At 44.2% G+C, this 20,209-nt stretch overlaps 1 protein-coding gene across 1 annotated transcript in view; it reads left to right on the forward strand.

Annotated features, from left to right (window-relative positions):
* Nucleotides 1-16,074, forward strand: part of LOC118395220 (opsin-5-like) — a 51,989-nt gene extending 35,915 nt beyond the window's left edge. The window contains exons 4-7 of the mRNA XM_052464260.1: nucleotides 10,658-10,820; nucleotides 11,590-11,717; nucleotides 12,516-12,850; nucleotides 15,220-16,074. Coding sequence (XP_052320220.1) covers nucleotides 10,658-10,820; nucleotides 11,590-11,717; nucleotides 12,516-12,850; nucleotides 15,220-15,927 — 1,334 coding nt within the window. The 3' untranslated portion in view covers nucleotides 15,928-16,074. The remainder of the gene's footprint in view (nucleotides 1-10,657; nucleotides 10,821-11,589; nucleotides 11,718-12,515; nucleotides 12,851-15,219) is intronic.
* The last annotated feature ends 4,135 nt before the right edge of the window (nucleotides 16,075-20,209 follow it).

The following is a 20,209-nucleotide window of genomic DNA, read 5'->3' on the forward strand; positions in this document are numbered from 1 at the left end:
CCTGCCTGGTGCCAGGCCCAAAAGATGCAGCTTCAGGCTCAGCAGCCCTGTCTCCCTATCCCGAACCCCTTGAACCAGCCCCGTCTCCCCATACCCCTGAACCAGCCCCATCTCCCTATCCCCATACCCCTGAACCAGCCCCGTCTCCCCATCCCCATCCCCCTGAACCAGCCCCGTCTCCCCATCCCCATACCCCTGAACCAGCCCCGTCTCCCCATCCCCATCCCCCTGAACCAGCCCCGTCTCCCCATCCCCATACCCCTGAACCAGCCCTGTCTCCCTATCCCCATACCCCTGAACCAGCCCCGTCTCCCTATCCCCATGAACCAGCCCCCTCCCCATCCCCCTGAACCAGCCCCGTCTCCCCATCCCCATACCCCTGAACCAGCCCCGTCTCCCCATCCCCATACCCCTGAACCAGCCCCGTCTCCCCTCCCCATACCCCTGAACCAGCCCCGTCTCCCCATCCCCATCCCCTGAACCAGCCCCGTCTCCCCATACCCCTCTCTCCCCATACCCCTGAACCAGCCCCGTCTCCCCATTCCCCCCATACCCCTGAACCAGCCCCTATCCCATACCCCTGAACCAGCCCCGTCTCCCCATTCCCATACCCCTGAACCAGCCCCTCTCCCCATCCCCATCCCCTGAACCAGCCCAGCCCCTATCTCCCCATCCCCTGAACCAGCCCCGTCTCCCCATCCCCATACCCCTGAACCAGCCCAGTCTCCCCTCCCCATCCCCATCTCCCCTGAACCAGCCCCGTCTACCCTATCCCCATACCCCTGAACCAGCCCCGTCTCCCCATACCCCTGAACCAGCCCTGTCTCCTCATCCCCATCCCCACCCCCATACCCCTGAACCAGCCCTGTCTCCCCATCCCCATACCCCTGAACCAGCCTTGTCTCCCCATCCCCATACCCCTGAACCAGCCCTGTCTACCCATCCCCATACCCCTGAACCAGCCCTGTCTCCCCATCCCCTGAACCTCCCCATCCCCACCCCTGAACCAGCCCTGTCTACCCATCCCCATACCCATCCCCATACCCCTGAACCAGCCCTGTCATCCCCATACCCCTGAACCAGCCCTGCCTCCCCATCCCCATACCCCTGAACCAGCCCTGTCTCCCCATCCCCATACCCCTGAACCAGCCCTGTCTACCCATCCCCATACCCCTGAACCAGCCCTGTCTCCCCATACCCCTGAACCAGCCCTGTCTCCTCATCCCCATACCCCCCAGCTGTGTCTCCCCATCCCCATACCCCTGAACCAGCCCTGTCTCCCCATCCCCATACCCCTGAACCAGCCCTGTCTCCCCATCCCCATCCCCATACCCCTAAACCAGCCCTGTCTCCCCATCCCCATCCCCTGAACCAGCCCTGTCTCCTCATCCCCATACCCCTGAACCAGCCCTGTCTCCCCATCCCCATACCCCTGAACCAGCCCTACTCCCAACTGAAGAAGGAGGTGAGCAGCATTGTATTGAATGACATGTAATTTAGCCTAATTGCAGGTACTGCAATGCATTGAGGACAGGAATGTGATTCCCCAGTCAGGAAAAATCTCACTTGACACAGAGGCAGCCAATATCAGAGCCTTAAAAGGAAGAGATGCAGGCTCTTAGAGATGGATGGGAGTCCGTCCTGTCTGAGGCAACACTGATTGCTACGCATATTTAGCAAGGAACACAGCCCCCACAGGTAACGGAAGAGATTCCATGATGAGACCTCTAAACAGACAGCTCAGGACAGTGCAGCAATGGTGTTTCGGAACACAGTGTTTTTTAAAAGAATTTTCTGCTGTTCTGAAAGTTGGGCAGATTAGTGAGGATTAAGACCCTTCTGTTTGCCAGCCACTGATCATGAAGTATTCCAGAGATTTTACACCTGAGATTCAAAATGAAGTAAGACACCTGAACACTGTATATGCAGCCACTTTCCCCCCTTGGTCTCCTGAATGCAATTTGTAAGATGCAGTGGCAAAGTATTTTTGGAGAAGTGTGCATTGCTTTACCTATATTTTGTACACTGCCTGTGACTGTGGCTGGTGGTGAGAGCTTTCAGTAAGCTAAAACTGATAAACTATTTGAGGTCCAATATGTCCCAGGACAGGCTTTGCAGTCTCGCCATGCTGTCCATTGAAATTCAGTTAGCTAGAAATCTGAACTTCAAAGACTTGATCAGTGACTTTGCTAGCAAGAAGGCTCAGCGCTGGGCTCTTGGTGAGTAAGGCTGAGCAAGGGCCAGTGATAACTGTTTAATGGCATGGCTGTGGATATTGGATCACAACACACATGATTCCCAAAGGCTGAGAACAGACAGAGAACAAGATATATCGCAAAGTAATTGAGTGATTGCCATAAAATGTGTTGTGCACAATCAAGACCCCAAGTGGAAGAAACCTATTGATTTGGTGACCTCTTGACCTCTCCTCTAGCGCCACCATCAGGCCTTTTCATTTTCGTTTTCAATTTTCCATTTCCACTTTTACAGCTGCTTATTTTCTAGTTGTTATGTATACTTAGCTCAAAAATCTGCCCATGATTTTATTATTTTGTTTGTTATATAATTCTATAGATGATAATGCTAATTTATTTTTAATTGAAGAGGTTGATGTATATTTAAGTTAGATTTATTTTAAGTTATTCATTAATGTTAAGAGAATTTTCCATTAAAATTATCTTTAGACTGTAAAAGATGGCCTTTAGCACATTTCTTATAGAGGGTATCAGTCTTACATCAAACAGTGAATTCCACTGTACGCAGAATGTTGCCTGCATGTCTGCACAGAGTTATGTTTTCACAGCTCACTGTCAGTAAATATCATACATTAAATATTGGACTATAAGAGAGTTGTTTGCCTGCAAAGGTAGAGTTATTTAAAGCTTTGAATGGGTCGATTGGGTTCTGGAGGTGTGTGGTTACAGCAATTGCGCAGGGTTGGTGTGGCCTGTGGTGGTGCGGCCCAATGTGAAATCTTTTCACGGGATCCAAAATCCCTGGCGGCGCCTCTGTGCTGAGTGAGTGAGTGGTGGGCTGGGGAGGGCCTACGGGGTGTGTGTGTGTGAGAGAGCACTGCAGCAAAAAGCTTAGTCCACTACTGGCTGAGTCATGTGAGTGAGAGGAGACAGAGCAGAATGCTCGCACGTTGTGACAACTGTTTACCAGTTGTAGGTCGGCTATTTAGATTATCATTATATAGACACCTTTTTTAAAACCTTTTTCCCATAAAACATATTAACACGCTAGAACTGATGTGTTTCAGGGATGCTCAGTTCTTGGGTCTCGGGGGCTGCCTGAGTGGAAATTTGAAATGTAAGTTATGGAACTCCCTCGTGTGCTTCTGTTATGAGGACAAAGTCCTCAGTGAAATTTAGATGTGGATAATGATGCATTTGCATCTGTTGCCCATCAAGTAGCCTATTAATGTATATGCCATTGTAGGCTAACATTTGATACAATAAATATGTTGAAATCCCGATTTCACTGGAGTCATCGCCAATTAATTTGTGCCACTTGTGTAGCCTACCGGTAAACAGACTGAACAGATTGAATAAATAGCCTATAACAGCTTACTGTTGTTGTAGCCTTGTGTTATTATTCCATTATTAATGGCCATGTTTAGATCATTAAATTGGAAGTTATCAAAACTCTGTTGCGATTGCAGTTCAATTGTTAGTACGCATAAAATTGACGGTAACAGGCAGTCTGATTAGGCTACAGGTAAATCAAATAAACGCTGGCTGTTGTTGACCAGCATATTCAGTTCATATACACATTATTCATATTTCATCCTCAGAAGCCTATTCCAGCAGGCTATTGGGAAACACAAGCACTTCTTACCTCGAAATCGCCTTGTTATTCATGTTGAATCAATTAGTCTGTCAATTTGAACTAAGCAAGCTGCTAATTCAGTTTACACCTTGCCTATATCTTGACTAGGCTACTGTAGCCCATCTGAAATTAGATGTAAGCCTATCAGGGGCTATAGGCTACCTGCATCTTGCTAAGCAAACCATGGCAAAGTTGGATTACAATCATATACCCAGTTTTTAGTCAGTAGTATATGCCTATTAAAATGACATGCCAATCTCTCAAGTATGCCATTTATAACGGGTTGTAAGTCCTAATATGTGGCACATAGGGGAGGATTGTGGACTACAGGAAAGGAGGACTGAGCACGCCCCCCATTCTCATCGACGGGGCTGTAGTGGAGCAGGTTGAGAGCTTGTGTTATTATGCCATTATTAATGGCCATGTTAAGTTAATTAAATTGGAAGTTCCTTGGCGTCCACATCACCAACAAACTAACATTGTCCAAGCACACCAAGACAGTTGTGAAGAGGGCACGACAAAACCTATTCCCCTTCAAGAGACTGAAAAGATTTGGCATGGGTCCTCAGATCCTCAAAATGTTTTACAGCTGCACCATTGAGAGCATCCTGACAGGTTTCATCACTGCCTGGTATGGCAACTGCTCGGCCTTCGACTGCAAGGTACTACAGAGGGTAGTGCGTACGGCCCAGTACATCACTGGGGCCAAGCTTTCTGCCATCCAGGACCTCTATAAAAGGCGGTGTCAAAGGAAGGCCCTAAGAATTGTCAAAGACTCCAGCCACCCTAGTCATAGACTGTCCTCTCTGCTACCGCACGGCAAGTGGTACCGGAGCACCAAGTGTAGGTCCAAGAGGCTTCTAAATAGCTTCTACTCCCAAGCCATAAGACTCCTGAGCAGCTAATCAAATGTCCCCTCCTTTACGATGCTGCTACTCTCTGTTATAATCTATGCATAGTCACTTTAATAACTCTACCTACATGTACCTATTACCTTGACACTGGTGCCCTGCACATTGACTCTGTACCGGTACCCCCTGTATATTGCCCCACTATTGTTATTTACTGCTGCTCTTATTTGCTATTCTTATCTCTTACTTCTTTGTTTTTTTTAGGTATTTTCTTAAAAACACATTGTTGGTTAAGGGCTTGTAAGTAAGCATTTCACTGTAAGTATTCGGGGAATGTGACAAATACAATTTGATTTGATAAATAATTGCCAGAAAATAGTTTATTTTGCTCAGAAATTTTGAGAACATCTGTCCAACTTTCATCACTCACACTCTCCTGTCGGATTGATCTGTAGTTATGCAGATGCGCGAAAGAGATTTATGTACAAATATAAACTGGGTGGTTTGATCCCTGAATGCTGATTGGCTGACAGCTGGTATGACAAAGCATTTATTTTTACTGCCATAATTACTTTGGTAACCAGTTTATAATAGCAATGAGGCAGTTCGGGGGGTTGTGATATATGGCCAATATACCTCGTTGCTATACCGCGTATACTCCATGTTGCGTTGTGCATAAGAACAGCCCTTAGCCATGGTATATTGGCCATATACCACACCTCCTCAGGCCTTATTGCTTAATTATTAACTGGGTTCAAGCCCTGAATGCTGATTTGGCTGAAAGTTTCAGACTCTTACCAGGGGTATGACAAAAATACGTATTTTTGCCGTTTTAACTACATTGGTAACCAGTTTATAATAGCAATAAGACACACCTGGATTTTTTGGTATATGGCCAATATACAACGGCTAACGGTTGTATCCAGTCACTCCGCTTTGGGTCATGCTTAAGAACAGCCCTCTGCGGTAGTATATTAGCCATATACCACACCCCCTGGTGCCTTATTGCTTCACCATAGCAGTCAAATGAGTTAAATCGACATCCATTGATGGAAATTGATCTGATAAGTTTACGGGCGAATTATATTTTGTCTTGAGACATATTCAAATTCCTTTATTATGTCATAACTTACAAGAATAGTTATTTTGATGAAAACTGAATTTTGCCTCTAACGTCGTAACAAGTTACAAGGATATTCCTTCTTAATTTTAGGGCTCGGACCTGTAACGGCGTTCTTCGTTTGTAGAAAGAGAGTCGGACCGAAATGCAGCGTGGTGGTTACTCATGTCTTTAATGAATGAAAAACGGAACGATACATGAAATAACTAATAAATACAAAAACAACAAACGGAACGTGAAACCTAATTACAGCCTATCTGGTGAACACTACACAGAGACAGGAACAATCACCCACAAAATACAAAGCGAAACCCAGGCTACCTAAATACGGTTCGCAATCAGAGACAACGAGAATCACCTGACTCTGATTGAGAACCGCCTCAGGCAGCCAAGCCCATACAACACCCCTACTCAGCCGCAATCCCAATAACCACAAAACCCCAATACGAAATACAACAACATAAACCCATGTCACACCCTGGCCTGAACAAATAATTAAAGAAAACACAAAATACTAAGACCAAGGCGTGACAGGACACTTTTTTCTCCACTTCCTGCTTGAATGACATGCCCAAAGTAAACTGCCTGTAATTCAGGCCATGAAGTCAGGATATGCAAATAATTGGTACTATTGGAAAGAAAACACTTTGAAGTTTGTAGAAATTTTAAAATAATGATGGAGAATATAACACAATAGATATGTTAGGAGAAAATCCAAAGAAAAACCAACCTGATTTTCTGTTGTTGTTGAGAGAGACCATTCTATTAGAAATGCAAGAGAAAGGTTATATTGAGAGGATGCAATTCCTATGGCTTCCACGGGCTGTCAGCAGTCTATGTTCAAGGTTTCAGGCTTGTAACTTCAAAAACGAAAAACAAATATCAGTTTTAGTAGGTCACAGTCTTGGAAATTCGTGTTTGTGCGCGCCATGAAGACATTACGCACCTGTTAAAATCGGTTTCCTATTGAACATACTTCTTTCCGAAACAAATATTATAGTTTGATTACATTTTAGGGTATCTGAGGAGTAAATAGAAATGTATTTTGACTTGTTGAAACAAAGTTTAGGGGTAGATTTTCAGATTACTTTCTCTGCAAGTTGAACGAGTGGATAACTCAAATCGATGGCGCCAACTAAACAGACTTTTTGGGCTATAAAGATGGATTTGATCTAACAAAACAAGACTACATGTTATAGCTGGGACCCTTTGAATGACAAATCAGAGGAAGATTTTCAAAAAGTAAGTGAATATTTAATTGTTATATGTGAATGTATGAAACCTGTGCTGGGGGAAAGATATTTTGACGTTGGGCGCCGTCCTCAAACAAACGTTTGGCATGTTTTCGCTGTAATGGCTACTGTAAATCGGACAGTGCAGTTAGATTAACAAGAATTTAAGCTTTCAGCAGATATAAGATACTTACAGTGGGGCAAAAAAGTATTTAGTCAGCCACCAATTGTGCAAGTTCTCCCACTTAAAAAGATGAGAGGCCTGTAATTTTCATCATAGGTACACTTCAACTATGACAGACAAAATTAGATTTTTTTTTCTCCAGAAAATGACATTGTAGGATTTTTTTAAATGAATTTATTTGCAAATTATGGTGGAAAATAAGTATTTGGTCAATAACAAAAGTTTATCTCAATACTTTGTTATATACCAGTTGTTGGCAATGACAGAGGTCAAACGTTTTCTGTAAGTCTTTACAATGTTTTCACACACTGTTGCTGGTATTTTGGCCCATTCCTCCATGCAGATATCCTCTAGAGCAGTGATGTTTGGGGGCTGTGGCTGGGCAACACGGACTTTCAACTCCCTCCAAAGATTTTCTATGGGGTTGAGATCTGGAGACTGGCTAGGCCACTCCAGGACCTTGAAATGCTTCTTACGAAGCCACCCCTTCGTTGCCCGGGCGGTGTGTATGGGATCATTGTCGTTTCATCTTCAATGCCCTTGCTGATGGAAGGAGGTTTTCACTCAATCTCACGATACATGGCCCCATTCATTCTTTCCTTTACACGGATCAGTCGTCCTGATCCCTTTGCAGAAAAACAGCCCCAAAGCATGATGTTTCCACCCCCATGCTTCACAGTAGGTATGGTGTTCTTTGGATGCAACTCAGCATTCATTGTCTTCCAAACACGACGAGTGGAGTTTTTACCAAAAAGTTAGATTTTGGTTTCATCTGACCATATGACACTCTCCCAATCATCTTCTGGATCATCCAAATGCTCTCTAGCAAACTTCAGACGGGCCTGGACATGTACTGGCTTAAGCAGGGGGACACGTCTGGCACTGCAGGATTTGAGTCCCTGGCGGTGTAGTGTGTTACTGATGGTAGGCTTTGTTACTTGGGGCCCAGCTCTCTGCAGGTCATTCACTAGGTCCCCCCGTGTGGTTCTGGGATTTTTGCTCACCGTTCTTGTGATCATTTTGACCCCACGGGGTGAGATCTTGCGTGGAGCCACAGATCAAGGGAGATTATCAGTGGTCTTGTATGTCTTCCATTTCCTAATAATTGCTCCCACAGTTGATTTCTTCAAACCAAGCTGCTTACCTATTGTAGATTCAGTCTTCCCAGCCTGGTGCAGGTCTACAATTTTGTTTCTGGTGTCCTTTGACAGCTCTTTGGTCTTGGCCATTGTGGAGTTTGGAGTGTGACTGTTTGAGGTTGTGGACAGGTGTATTTTATACTGATAACAAGTTCAAACAGGTGCCATTAATACAGGTAATGAGTGGAGGACAGAGGAGCCTCTTAAAGAAGAAGTTACAGGTCTGTGGGAGCCAGAAATCTTGCTTGTTTGTAGGTGACCAAATACTTATTTTCCACCATAATTTCCAAATAAATTCATTAAAAATCCTACAATGTGATATTTTCTCAGGCCTCTCATCTTTTTAAGTGGGAGAACTTGCACAATTGGTGGCTGACCAAATACTTTTTTGCCCCACTGTATATGTACCTAAATGTTTAAAATCCATAATATTTAGGATTATTTATTTGAATTCCCCGTCCTCAAGTTTCACCGGAAGTTGTCCCGATAGTGGGACACCGATCCTTAAGAAGTTTTAACCCCATGGGGCACTCTGTTCCCAATGTTGACAACAGCAAACCGCTCGCCCACGCGACGTCAAACCCGTTGTCTGCCATCTGCCCAGTACAGTTGAAACCATAAATTGCACACTTCTCCAACATGAGTGGCCATCGAAGGTGAGCATTTTCCCAATGAAATTGGTTACGATGCCGAACTGCAGTCAGGTCAAGAACCTGGTGTGGATGACGAGCACACAGATGAGCTTCCCTGAGACGGTTTCTGACAGTTTGTGCAGAAATTATTCAGTTGTGCAAACCCATCAGCTGGCAGGGTGGCATGTCTCAGACGATCACGCAGGTGAAGAAAACAGATGTTGAGGTCCTGGGCTGGCGTGGTTTTACGTGATCTACGGTTATGAGGTCGGTTGGACGTACTGCCAAATTCTCTAAAACAACGTAGGAGGCGGCTTATGGTAGAGAAATTAACATTAACATTGCTCTGGTGGACATTCCTGCAGTCAGCATTCTAATTGCACGCTCCCTCAACTTGAGACATCTGTGGTATTGTGCTGTGTGACAAAACTCCATTTTAGAGTGGCCTTTTATGCCCCCAGCACAAGGTGCACCTGTGTATTGCTCATACTGTTTAATCAGCTTCTTGATATGCCACATCTGTCAGGTAGATGGATTATGTTGGCAGAAGAGAAATGCTCACTAACAGGGATGTAAACAAATTTGTGCACAGAATTTGAGAGAATTCTATGCGTATTGAACATTTCTGGGATCTTTTATTTCAGCTCATGAAACAAGGGACAACACCTTACATTGTACCTTTATATTTTTGTTCAGTATATAAGTACAAAGAACGTTTTAAAACATTGCGTTGTTTAGAAGGAGTGCAAGGGCGATTTGAGTTATTGTACACGCGCACTTCAGAGCGTGTGTGTCCCAAACAGAAAGATGCGAATACATGCTAGAACACTCAAATAGGCTCTTGCTAGCTCATGCTTGGCTTTGCTCACCTCCTTTATTGTCCTGCCCACTAGGATTAATTTTCTCCCACTGGAAACGACAAGCTGTGGTCTATCTTGGTTTAGTTATAAAAATCTTTGTTCCCCGTGTCACTTGCTCACAGTACACCCACCGTAAGATGCCTCCTGCGCCCAGGGTTGCCAGGACTAACTAAAATTTCAAAGACAATGACCACTCAAAACCAGCCCAAAATGCCTGTAAACTAGCCCACTTTTTTCCTGTAGCAAGAGAGGAATTGCCACCCTTTTTCCATAACGTTATCGAGTCAATTATGGTATGGGCATGCATGAGCTATGGACAACAAACACAATTTCCAGCAACTTGGCACAGCCTTTGAAGAGCAGTGGGACAACATTCCACAGGCCACAATCAACAGCCTGATCAATTAATTAAATATATTATATGCAAAGGAGATGTCGCGCTGCATGAGGCAAATGGTGGTCACACCAGATACTGACTAGTTTTCTGATCCACACCACTACATTTAAAAAAAAAGAAGAAGGTATCTGTGACCAACAGATGCACATCAGTATTCCCAGTCATGTGACATCCATTGATTAGGGCCTAATGAATTTTCCTTATACGAACAGTAACATCTTTGAAATTGTTGCATGTTGAATTTATATTTTTGTTCCGTGTAGATTAATGGAGTGTCCTTGTTCATTAGTTACATCAATGTGTAATTACGCTCCCCCCTCCAGTTTTTGTCCTGAGGCGTGTCCGTCTCTGTGGTAATTATCACAGCAGAGTACTGAGTGGTGTCTCTGTCTCTCTCTCTCTGGTCTGCAGGTGTGTGCTCTCTGTTTGGCAACAGCACACTGCTCTACGTCTCCTACAAGAAGAAGCGCCTGCTCAAACCAGCTGAGATTTTCATTATCAACCTGGCCATCAGTGACATGGGTCTGACCCTGTCCCTCTACCCCATGGCCATCACCTCCAGCATCTACCACAAGTACTGTACACCCATGTTTACACCACAGAGCCAAGCCTAGCAAATATCTACCACAGGAACTGTACAAACCATCAAATAATAGTGAAATAAGGGAGTACCCAGGTCTGGCACTGTATACTATTTTACAGTGCCAAGCTGTACTGTGCTGTCTGACCTGGTTACTCATCCACTGGATCCTCCTGGAAAGGATGATGTGGAAAGGACATTTCCAGGCCAGCACAGTGCAGTTCCCAAGCCACAGTAGCAGCCCATTGGAGAGGAGAGGAAATGCTTCACCTCACATGTGACTGGCTCCTATACTTCACAGACACACTGTAAAGGAATCCTGTAGTTTTGTTACGGTAACTTACTGGCAGACAATTGCCTGTACATTACTGTAAATAAAGGTACATTAAGTTAATGTAAAAACCAAAAGGATTTTACTTTTTTCTTTTTTTTTTTACAGTGCAGGAAACCCTAGCGTTTTGACTAAAGGTTTTATGCCACAACACTGTGTAAATGCAGATTAGTAAAGGTGTTGGGTTTGGATTAAAAACTATCCTCTCCAATTGTCATGGTACAATTACCTTTCTAGTTTGGTTGTGTGGTGACAGGCCCTGCTTTACTGTACATTGAATGGTCAGTGTGTTCTCACTCTCTCTCTCTCTTTCGGTATTCCCCCCCCCCTTCTCTATGTATCCCTCTAATACCCTCTCTCCCTCTACGGCTTTTCTGACCCCTCCCGCTCTCGCTTTTTCCCTCTCTTTCTGTTCCTCCCCCTTTCCCTCAGGTGGCTGTTTGGGAAAACGGTGTGTTTGATCTACGCGTTCTGCAGCGTGTTGTTTGGGATCTGCAGTCTGACCACTCTCACCCTGTTGAGCATGGTGTGTTTTGTGAAAGTATGTTATCCTCTCTACGGTAAGTCATCAAAGAGCCTGGCCCTAGTCTTGCCCATGGAATTGACAGAGGATTAGTAAAAGTCGACACTAAGTAGTTGACTGTTGATTTATTGATGGGGCGAAAATCTAAAGTTCAAAGGAACTAGATAATCAAAAGAAGTAGATAATTCCTCAGTGACCAAACAAACATCAGCCACTGCTTTGATGGCTGACAAGTCCACTTGCAACTGACTAACCAACACTCAATTAGTATAGCTTGTGATGTTGGCAAAAATTGTGCCATCCAGCTGAGGCACGCTCTAACAAATGAGTTATTAATGTATTCTCTCATTGCTGTTCTTTCTAAATATGGTCTAGTACATAATGGATCAGTTATCCATGTATTTAGTATGTGCGCCCAGGTCTGGAAATTGAGAAAATCACTCTGGGAGCATTCAAAACAGTTCTGAAAAATGTGTACCTCTCAAAATCTTCCCCTATGACATTTTCAGTTTTAGAAATCCCCACCTGTGCTTATCAGAATCTCTAATGATGACCATGCTATCCTATTAAGCTGACTATCTCCCCCATCCATCCATCCATCCATCCATCTCCCTATCCATCCATCCATCCATCATCTCTCCATCAATCCATCCTTCTCCCATCCATTAATGTCCTGATCCATCATCCATCTCCCCATCCATCCATCCTTCTCCCCACCATTGATCGATCAATCCATCCATCCATCCTTCTATCCATCCATCCATCTCCTTATCCATCTCCCCATGAATCCATCTCCCCATGCATCCCTCATCCATCTCTCCACCCATCCATTCAGGTAACCGATTCAACCCGGGGCATGGCCGTCTGCTGATAGTCTGTGCATGGATCTGGGCCCTGGTGTTTGCCTTCTCCCCTCTGGCCCACTGGGGTGAGTATGGTCCAGAGCCATATGGCACAGCCTGCTGCATCGACTGGCGCCTGTCCAACCTGCACCCCGTGGCCCGCTCCTACACAATGGCGCTCTTTATCTTGTGCTACATCGTGCCCTGCTGCATCATCACGGTATCCTACACGGGCATCCTGATGACGGTTCGAGCCTCTCGTAAGGCCATGGAACATCACGAGGCCCGGCCGGCCAAAATGAGCAACATCCAGGCTGTTATTGTGAAGGTGAGCACTGAACAGAGTCTAACAGGGGTACTGTACCGTAAAGCATGTTCTGACAACTGTTGATTTTAAAAAGGGATAAATATACAGTAGTAGTCAAAAGTTTGGACACACCTACTCATTCAAGGGTTTTTCTTCATATTTACTATATTGTAGAATACTAGTGAAGACATCAAAACAATGAAATAACACATATGGAATCATGTAGTAACCAAAAAAGTGTTAAAAAAATCTAATCAAAATATATTTTAGATTTTAGAATCTTCGAAGTAGCCATCCTTTGCCTTGATGACAGCTTTGCACACTCTTGGCATTCTCTCAACCAGCTTCATGAGGAATGCTTTTCCAACAGTCTTGAAGGAGTTCCCACATGTGCTGAGCACTTGTTGGCTGCTTTTCCTTTACTCTGCGGTCCGACTCATCCCAAACCATCTCAATTGAATGACTTTCCCATTGTTCCTCAAATACAGTGTATAAATATACCATTTTGTAGTTCTGAGTCTCTACTTTTATCCAATGTAAAAAAGAAATAAAAATCACATTTTGCTATATAAGACCGAATCCAGGTGGTGAGTGAAAAATGTACTTTTAACAAGGCACACCTGTATTACAGGTGACTACCTCATAAGGCCGGTTGAGAGAATGCCTGGAGTGCAAAGCTGTCAAAGGCAAAAAGGCTGGTTCCTATGAAGAATCTCAAATATAAAATATTTTGATTTGTTTAACACTTTTGTGGTTACTACATGATTCCATATGTGTTATTTTATAGTTGTCTTCACTATTATTCAACAATGTACTTTAGAAATGAGTACAAATAAAGAAAAACCCTGGAAGTAGGTGTGTCCAAACTTTTGACTGGGGCTGTATTTGATTGGATGATTCATTAATTCAAATTTCAATTCAGAGTATTGTAAAGTCACTACTAAGGCAACTTCACATAATAGGGGGTTTGTATAGTTTAATGTCATGAACAGGATGCTCAGAGCTTGCCTGGTTACCCAAACTCCTTGCTCCAGCCAATTGCTACGCCCCACCCACAGACATTAGTTTCTTCTCCACAATGAGTCTGGATTTGAGTACTTCCCCAACGAGTTGTAGAACGCAACCACATTGACTGGTCCCAGAAACCTGTGGGTTGGGCCAGAACCAGAACACAAATAGGTAAAACGGCGTTTTGAAAATTCGTCATTGGCTTTGATACTCTGATTGGTTAGAGATGATCCAATCGCTGATGACTTTGTTTTGTACAACACCCGTCATTTTGACATCACCACAAATGGCTTCAACGATGGCAGTCTCAGACTGAAGTGTATAGAGAACATAGATCAGCGGGAATAATTCAGTTTGAGTCGTCAGGCAAGTTCAGTGCAGGATATAGATTAGGATTAGTAAATACCTGTCTCCATTTCTTTGCTTTATGTAGTCCTCCCCTTTTGCTCTCTCTTCCGGTCTCTCTCTTTCCTCCTTTCTTGTTCCCTCTCTCTCCTTTATTTCTGTACCTGTATATTCACCCCCATAGGGGCTTTATTAAAGTACTCATCCTCTCCCAGTCATGTACAGTACAGTATGTGCGTGAACGCAACGCAACACACACACACACACATCTCTCCCTGCTACCAGCCCCGCTCCAGGGGTGATGGTCCCCCCCCCCACTCACTCATACTGGAGATTGATGCAAATCTTATTATCAGGAAAACCACTCTGGTTGGGGACTCTTCTCTGAGGTGTGATTCCAACGTCATCCTCCATATTGAAAAGGGAGGGCCTAGGAGTCAGAATTAAACAAGTTTAGAGGAACGAAGCTACGGGTGAAATATATATATCTTTCAGATCAAAAGCCTCACTTCAGACAGGTGACTTTCTAAAGCTCAGCTCCATCTCTCTCTCTCTCTTCATCTGTCTCTCTCCCTGAGATTGGAAGTGACCTCAGTAAATCCCCTAGTGATGAGAGGTTCTCATCAGAGGGATTTGGCTAGTTATACAGGAATACATTAGGATGGATGTGGAGTCGGGTGCCTGCTGCACCCCCAGCTTAGTGGGCATCATCAGCCACAGCCTTCCTTGCTATACGTTTGGCTCAGGATCCATACGAGAACACTTCACTAATACCTTCTTACGCACTTCATCCAATCAGTGGCAGTCAGATAGGCCCTAATATCCCTCGCTCTAACAGTGTTGTTAAATTCCTATTTCAATCATTCAATCCCTGGGAGTCAGTCAGTTGTGAATGGAGTGCCTAGTGCACTAAAACGCCATCTGCCAATAGATCTTGTTAAACTGTTAAATAACATTTGCTCTCTCTCTCTCTCTCTCTCTCTCTCTACTCTTTCCTTCCCCCCTTTTCTGTCCTATTGTTTATCTTTCTCCTCCAGCTGAGTGTTGCTGTCTGTATCGGTTTCTTCACAGCGTGGAGCCCTTATGCTGTGGTGTCGATGTGGGCAGCGTTTGGACACATGGAGAACATCCCACCATTGGCGTTCGCCATACTTGCAATGTTTTCCAAGTCCTCCACCATATACAACCCCATCATCTACCTGCTGCTCAGGCCCAACTTCCGCAGGGTGATGTACCGGGCCCTGCTGAGCTTTCGCAGGGCCTGTCTGAAGGGCTGCCTGTGCTCCTGCTCCCAAGGCGCTGTGGGGAAGTGCCGCTCCGGCTCTGTGGTCCAGGTTAGCCTCCGGTCGCTCCGCAGACCACCAGGACACGACCAGTCCTGTTCCACCAACTCATCTGCCAACCAAGCCCTCGCCGGGTACAGAGGTTGTAGCAGCACCTGCGAGAAGTGCAGCGACGCCTTCGAGTGCTTCAGACACTACCCCAGAGATTGCCATGGTGGCACCAACCCCCCCAGCTCCTCAGTCAACACTAACGCACCTCAGGATCAGCTCTCAACAGAGCCCCAGCTGCAGCCACTGACACAGAAACCAACACAGAATCAGAGGCAGAAGCATAAAAAACAGGAGGTCTGTCACAAGAAGTCCCTGCGAGCCACCATGAGCAGCAAAAGGACCTCGGAGATCGACAACCTTCAGATCAACTTGGAGATGGTGCCGGGACACGCAAAATTTGCCTGGCCCTAGAATGTGATATATGCGTCCTCTGGTTTTATACTTTTTATATCTGATATATATATATATATATATTTCAGTTGATATTTAAAATGACTTTATTTATTTATCTGTCAAGATAGACAGTGACTTTGTTGAAATGCGCTTAGTAAAAACCTAGGTTGTCCTTCAGGGATTCATGTGGGCTGGAGGAGAACACAGTGGAACAAAATGGAACCCCATCATCCTCGGAAGGATCGGGACAGAAACCAAGATACAATACTGTTTGCGGCAATAAACAGTTTGACACATGGACGATGGAAAGCGAAACCCACTTTGACATCAGTTCCGCTTCCTCTACAATCCCATTTCCATCCAGTGTTTACAGTTGTCTACATATACAGTAGGTGCTGTATTGTTTTATGTTGGTTCAGTACAGCATGGTTTAACTCAACATGAAACTGTTGACTTTATGTACAAAGGAGATCGATGAGAGTGACAGCGATAGAATCAACCAAAGTCATAATCAAAACAGCTGAAGATACTGATATTCACTCAACAATAAGCACTCCAGTATACATACTGTGTACACAGTGGGGCAAAAAAGTATTTAGTCAGCCACCAATTGTGCAAGTTCTCCCACTTAAAAAGATGAGAGAGGCCTGTAATTTTCATCATAGGTACACTTCAACTATGACAGACAAAATGAGAAAAAAAAATCCAGGAAATCAAATTTTTTATGAATTTATTTGCAAATTATGGTGGAAAATAAGTATTTGGTCACCTACAAACAAGCAAGATTTCTGGCTCTCACAGACCTGTAACTTTTCTTTAAGAGGCTCCTCTGTCCTCCACTCGTTACCTGTATTAATGGCACCTGTTTGAACTTGTTATCAGTATAAAAGACACCTGTCCACAATCTCAAACAGTCACACTCCAAACTCCACTATGGCCAAGACCAAAGAGCTGTCAAAGGACACCAGAAACAAAATTGTAGACCTGCACCAGGCTGGAAAGACTGAATCTACAATAGGTAAGCAGCTTGGTTTGAAGAAATCAACTGTGGGAGCAATTATTAGGAAATGGAAGACATACAAGACCACTGATAATCTACCTCGATCTGGGGCTCCACGCAAGATCTCACCCCGTGGGGTCAAAATGATCACAAGAACGGTGAGCAAAAATCCCAGAACCACACGGGGGAACCTGCGGGATCTTTTCTGGATTTTTTTTCTCATTTTGTCTGTCATAGTTGAAGTGTACCTATGATTAAAATTACAGGCCTCTCTCATCTTTTTAAGTGGGAGAACTTGCACAATTGGTGGCTGACTAAATACTTTTTTTGCCCCACTGTATAAGCACAACAGGGAGAGGAGAAAGGGCTAGCAAGGCAAATAACCAAGTATAAATTGAGCGACTGTAGATAGTCAAATTCAGAGAGTGAAAGAAAAGAAAGGGTTAAAAAAAATACAAAACAGATGTGTTGTGTGGTATTGACACATTGTGAACCGTGTTGTGTGTGAAAACTGTGTAAAATATGCATGGCAGTCATCGGCATGGAATGTCCTCCATTGCAAGGTTCAAAAAATTATTTGACCAAATCTACAATCTGTTGATTCCTTCCAATCATGTTATTAGCCATTAAATCTCCCCCCTGTTTTCCACAGCTGAACTAACAGTACTGTAGCACTTCGCCATGCACCTTCTCTCTCTGGGTAGCAGTCTATTGATTTATTCATTCATTTAAATGCCAACTGCCTATATGAGAAACTAATGAGCAAAGATTCTTTTGTAGTCTTGGTTAAAGTAAATATTGGTACTTAATTAAATTGAATTATGGGGAGTCAATTGGAACAAAGTTCATTTAAACATCCACAAATCTGATATAATGTAATTATTGAGTGGAAAACAGACGCTAATCAGCATTTGCATTCACTGATTTATCTATAATCATACATGCAGAGATACATTTGCTCCTGTTTGCGAAGCGGATTAACAGGCTCCAGCCTTGATAAGAACGTTAGCATCACGATGTGGGAAGGTTTACAAAAAACACGAATCAATGCCTTTCAAAAGTGTCGAGCTTATCTCTTCTTCGTCCCTGATCTTTTTTAAAACATGCAATTAAAAAACAGTGTTTCGCAGCAGCCCATCGGCCGTGTGGTAATCAGATAGAGATGGACCTCTGGGATCGGATCTGGGGTCAGATCTGGGGTTGGATGGGTCCACACTCCGAGGAGAAGCTTCCTAAATACAGTAGCTGATGTTATTCTAATCAAATGCATATAGGCTCTACCCAGGTTACTGTTGTTGCCTGCTGCCTGGCCAAATGAAATCTGGGCACTAGCCAAATGAACTTGAATTGGTCATGTACACATATCTTGCAGATGTTATCGTGGGTGTAGAGAAATGCTTATGTTCCTAGCTCCAACAGTGTAGTAATACCTAACAATACACACAAATCCCCAAAATAAAAAGGAATTAAGAAATATTAGAACGACCAATGTCAGAGTATGGAATATATGGCTCATATATATACAGTTGAAGTCCGAGGTTTACATACACCATAGCCAAATACATTTAAACACAGTTTTTCACAATTCCTGACATTTAATCCTAGTAAAAATTCCCTGTCTTAGGTCAGTTAGGATCAACACTTTATTTTAAGAACGTGAAATGTCAGAGTAATAGTAGAGAGAATGATTTATTTCAGCTTTTATTTATTTCATCATATTCCCAGTGGGTTATAAGTTTACATATACTCAATTAGTATTTGGAAGCATTGCCTTTAATTTTAAGGCAATGCTACCAAATATTAATTGAGTGTATGTAAACTTCTGACCCACTGGGAATGTGATGAAAGAATTACAAGCTGAAATAAATCACTCTCCTATTATTGTGACATTTCACAGTCTTAAAGTAAAGTGGTGATCCTAACTGACCCAAGAAAGGGAATATTTACTAGGAATAAATGTCAGGAATTGTGAAAAACTGAGTTTAAATGTATTTGGCTAAGGTGTATGTAAACTTCTGACTTCAACTGTAGACCAGTGTTCAATGAATATGTACATAGGGCAGCAGTCTCTAAGGTGCAGCGTTGAGTACCGGGTGGTAGCCGGCTAGTAGCAGTGACCAAAGTTCAGGGCAGGGTACTGGGCAGAGGCCAACTAGTGGTGACTTTTTAACAGTGATGGCCTAGAGATCAAAGCTATTTTTTTGTCTCTTTGATGCACCTGTAGTGTATGTGCCTTTTTAGATAGTAGTGGGGTGAACAGGCTGTGGCTCGGGTGGCTGAGGTCCTTGATCTTCTTGGCCTTCCGGTAACACCGGGTGCAGTTGCCGTACCAGGCAGTGATACAGCCCGATTGGATGCTCACAATGGTGCATCTGTAGAAGTTTGTGAGAGTCTTAGGGGCCAAGCCACATTTCTTCAGCCTCCTGAGCTTGAAGAGGCGCTGTTGTGCTTTCTTCACCACAATGTCTGTGTGGATGGACCACTTGTCAGTGATGTGCACATAAAGGAACTTGAAGCTTGTCATCCTCGTCACTGTGGCCCAGTCGATGGGAGTGTGCTCTCTCTCTCTCCTGAAGTCCACGATCAGCTCCTTTGTTTTGTTGACGTTGAGGGAGAGGTTATATTCCTGGCACCACTCCACTTTTTGCTGTCTCGTTGTTCTTGGTAATCAGGCCTACTACTGTTGTGTCATTTGCAAACTTTTATTTATTTACTTTTACCCCCTTTTCTCCCCAATTTCGTTGTATCCAATTGGTAGTTACAGTCTTGTCTCATCGCTGCAACTCCTGTACGGACTCGGGAGAGGCGAAGTTCGAGAGCCATACAAAACACGACCCAACCAAGCTGCACTGCTTCTTGACACAATGCCCACTTAACCTGGGAGCCAGCCACACCAATGTGTCGGAGAAAACACCATACACCTGGCGACCGTGTCAGGAATTGTTGTCTACCTTCACCACCTGGGGTCGGCCTGTCAGGAAGTCCAGAACCCAGTTGCATCGGCGGGGTTCAGACCCAGGGCCCTGGGTTTAGTGATGAGCAAGGAGGGCACTATGGTGTTGAAGGCTGAGCTGTAGTCAACGAACAGCATTCTTACATAGGTATTCCTCTTGTCCAGTTGGGATAAGGCAGTGTGCAGTGTGATGGTGATTACGTCATCTGTGGATGTTGGGGCGGTATGCAAATTGTTGTAGGTCCAGGGTGTCAGGTAAGGTGGAGGTGATATGATCCTTAGCCTCTCAAAACACTTCATGATGACAAGTGAGTACCCAAGTCCTGTTGTTGCTGTCTGGGTACACT

This window comes from Oncorhynchus keta, chromosome 15, assembly GCF_023373465.1.
Source record: "Oncorhynchus keta strain PuntledgeMale-10-30-2019 chromosome 15, Oket_V2, whole genome shotgun sequence".
In the NCBI taxonomy this organism is placed as follows: Eukaryota; Metazoa; Chordata; class Actinopteri; order Salmoniformes; family Salmonidae; genus Oncorhynchus; species Oncorhynchus keta.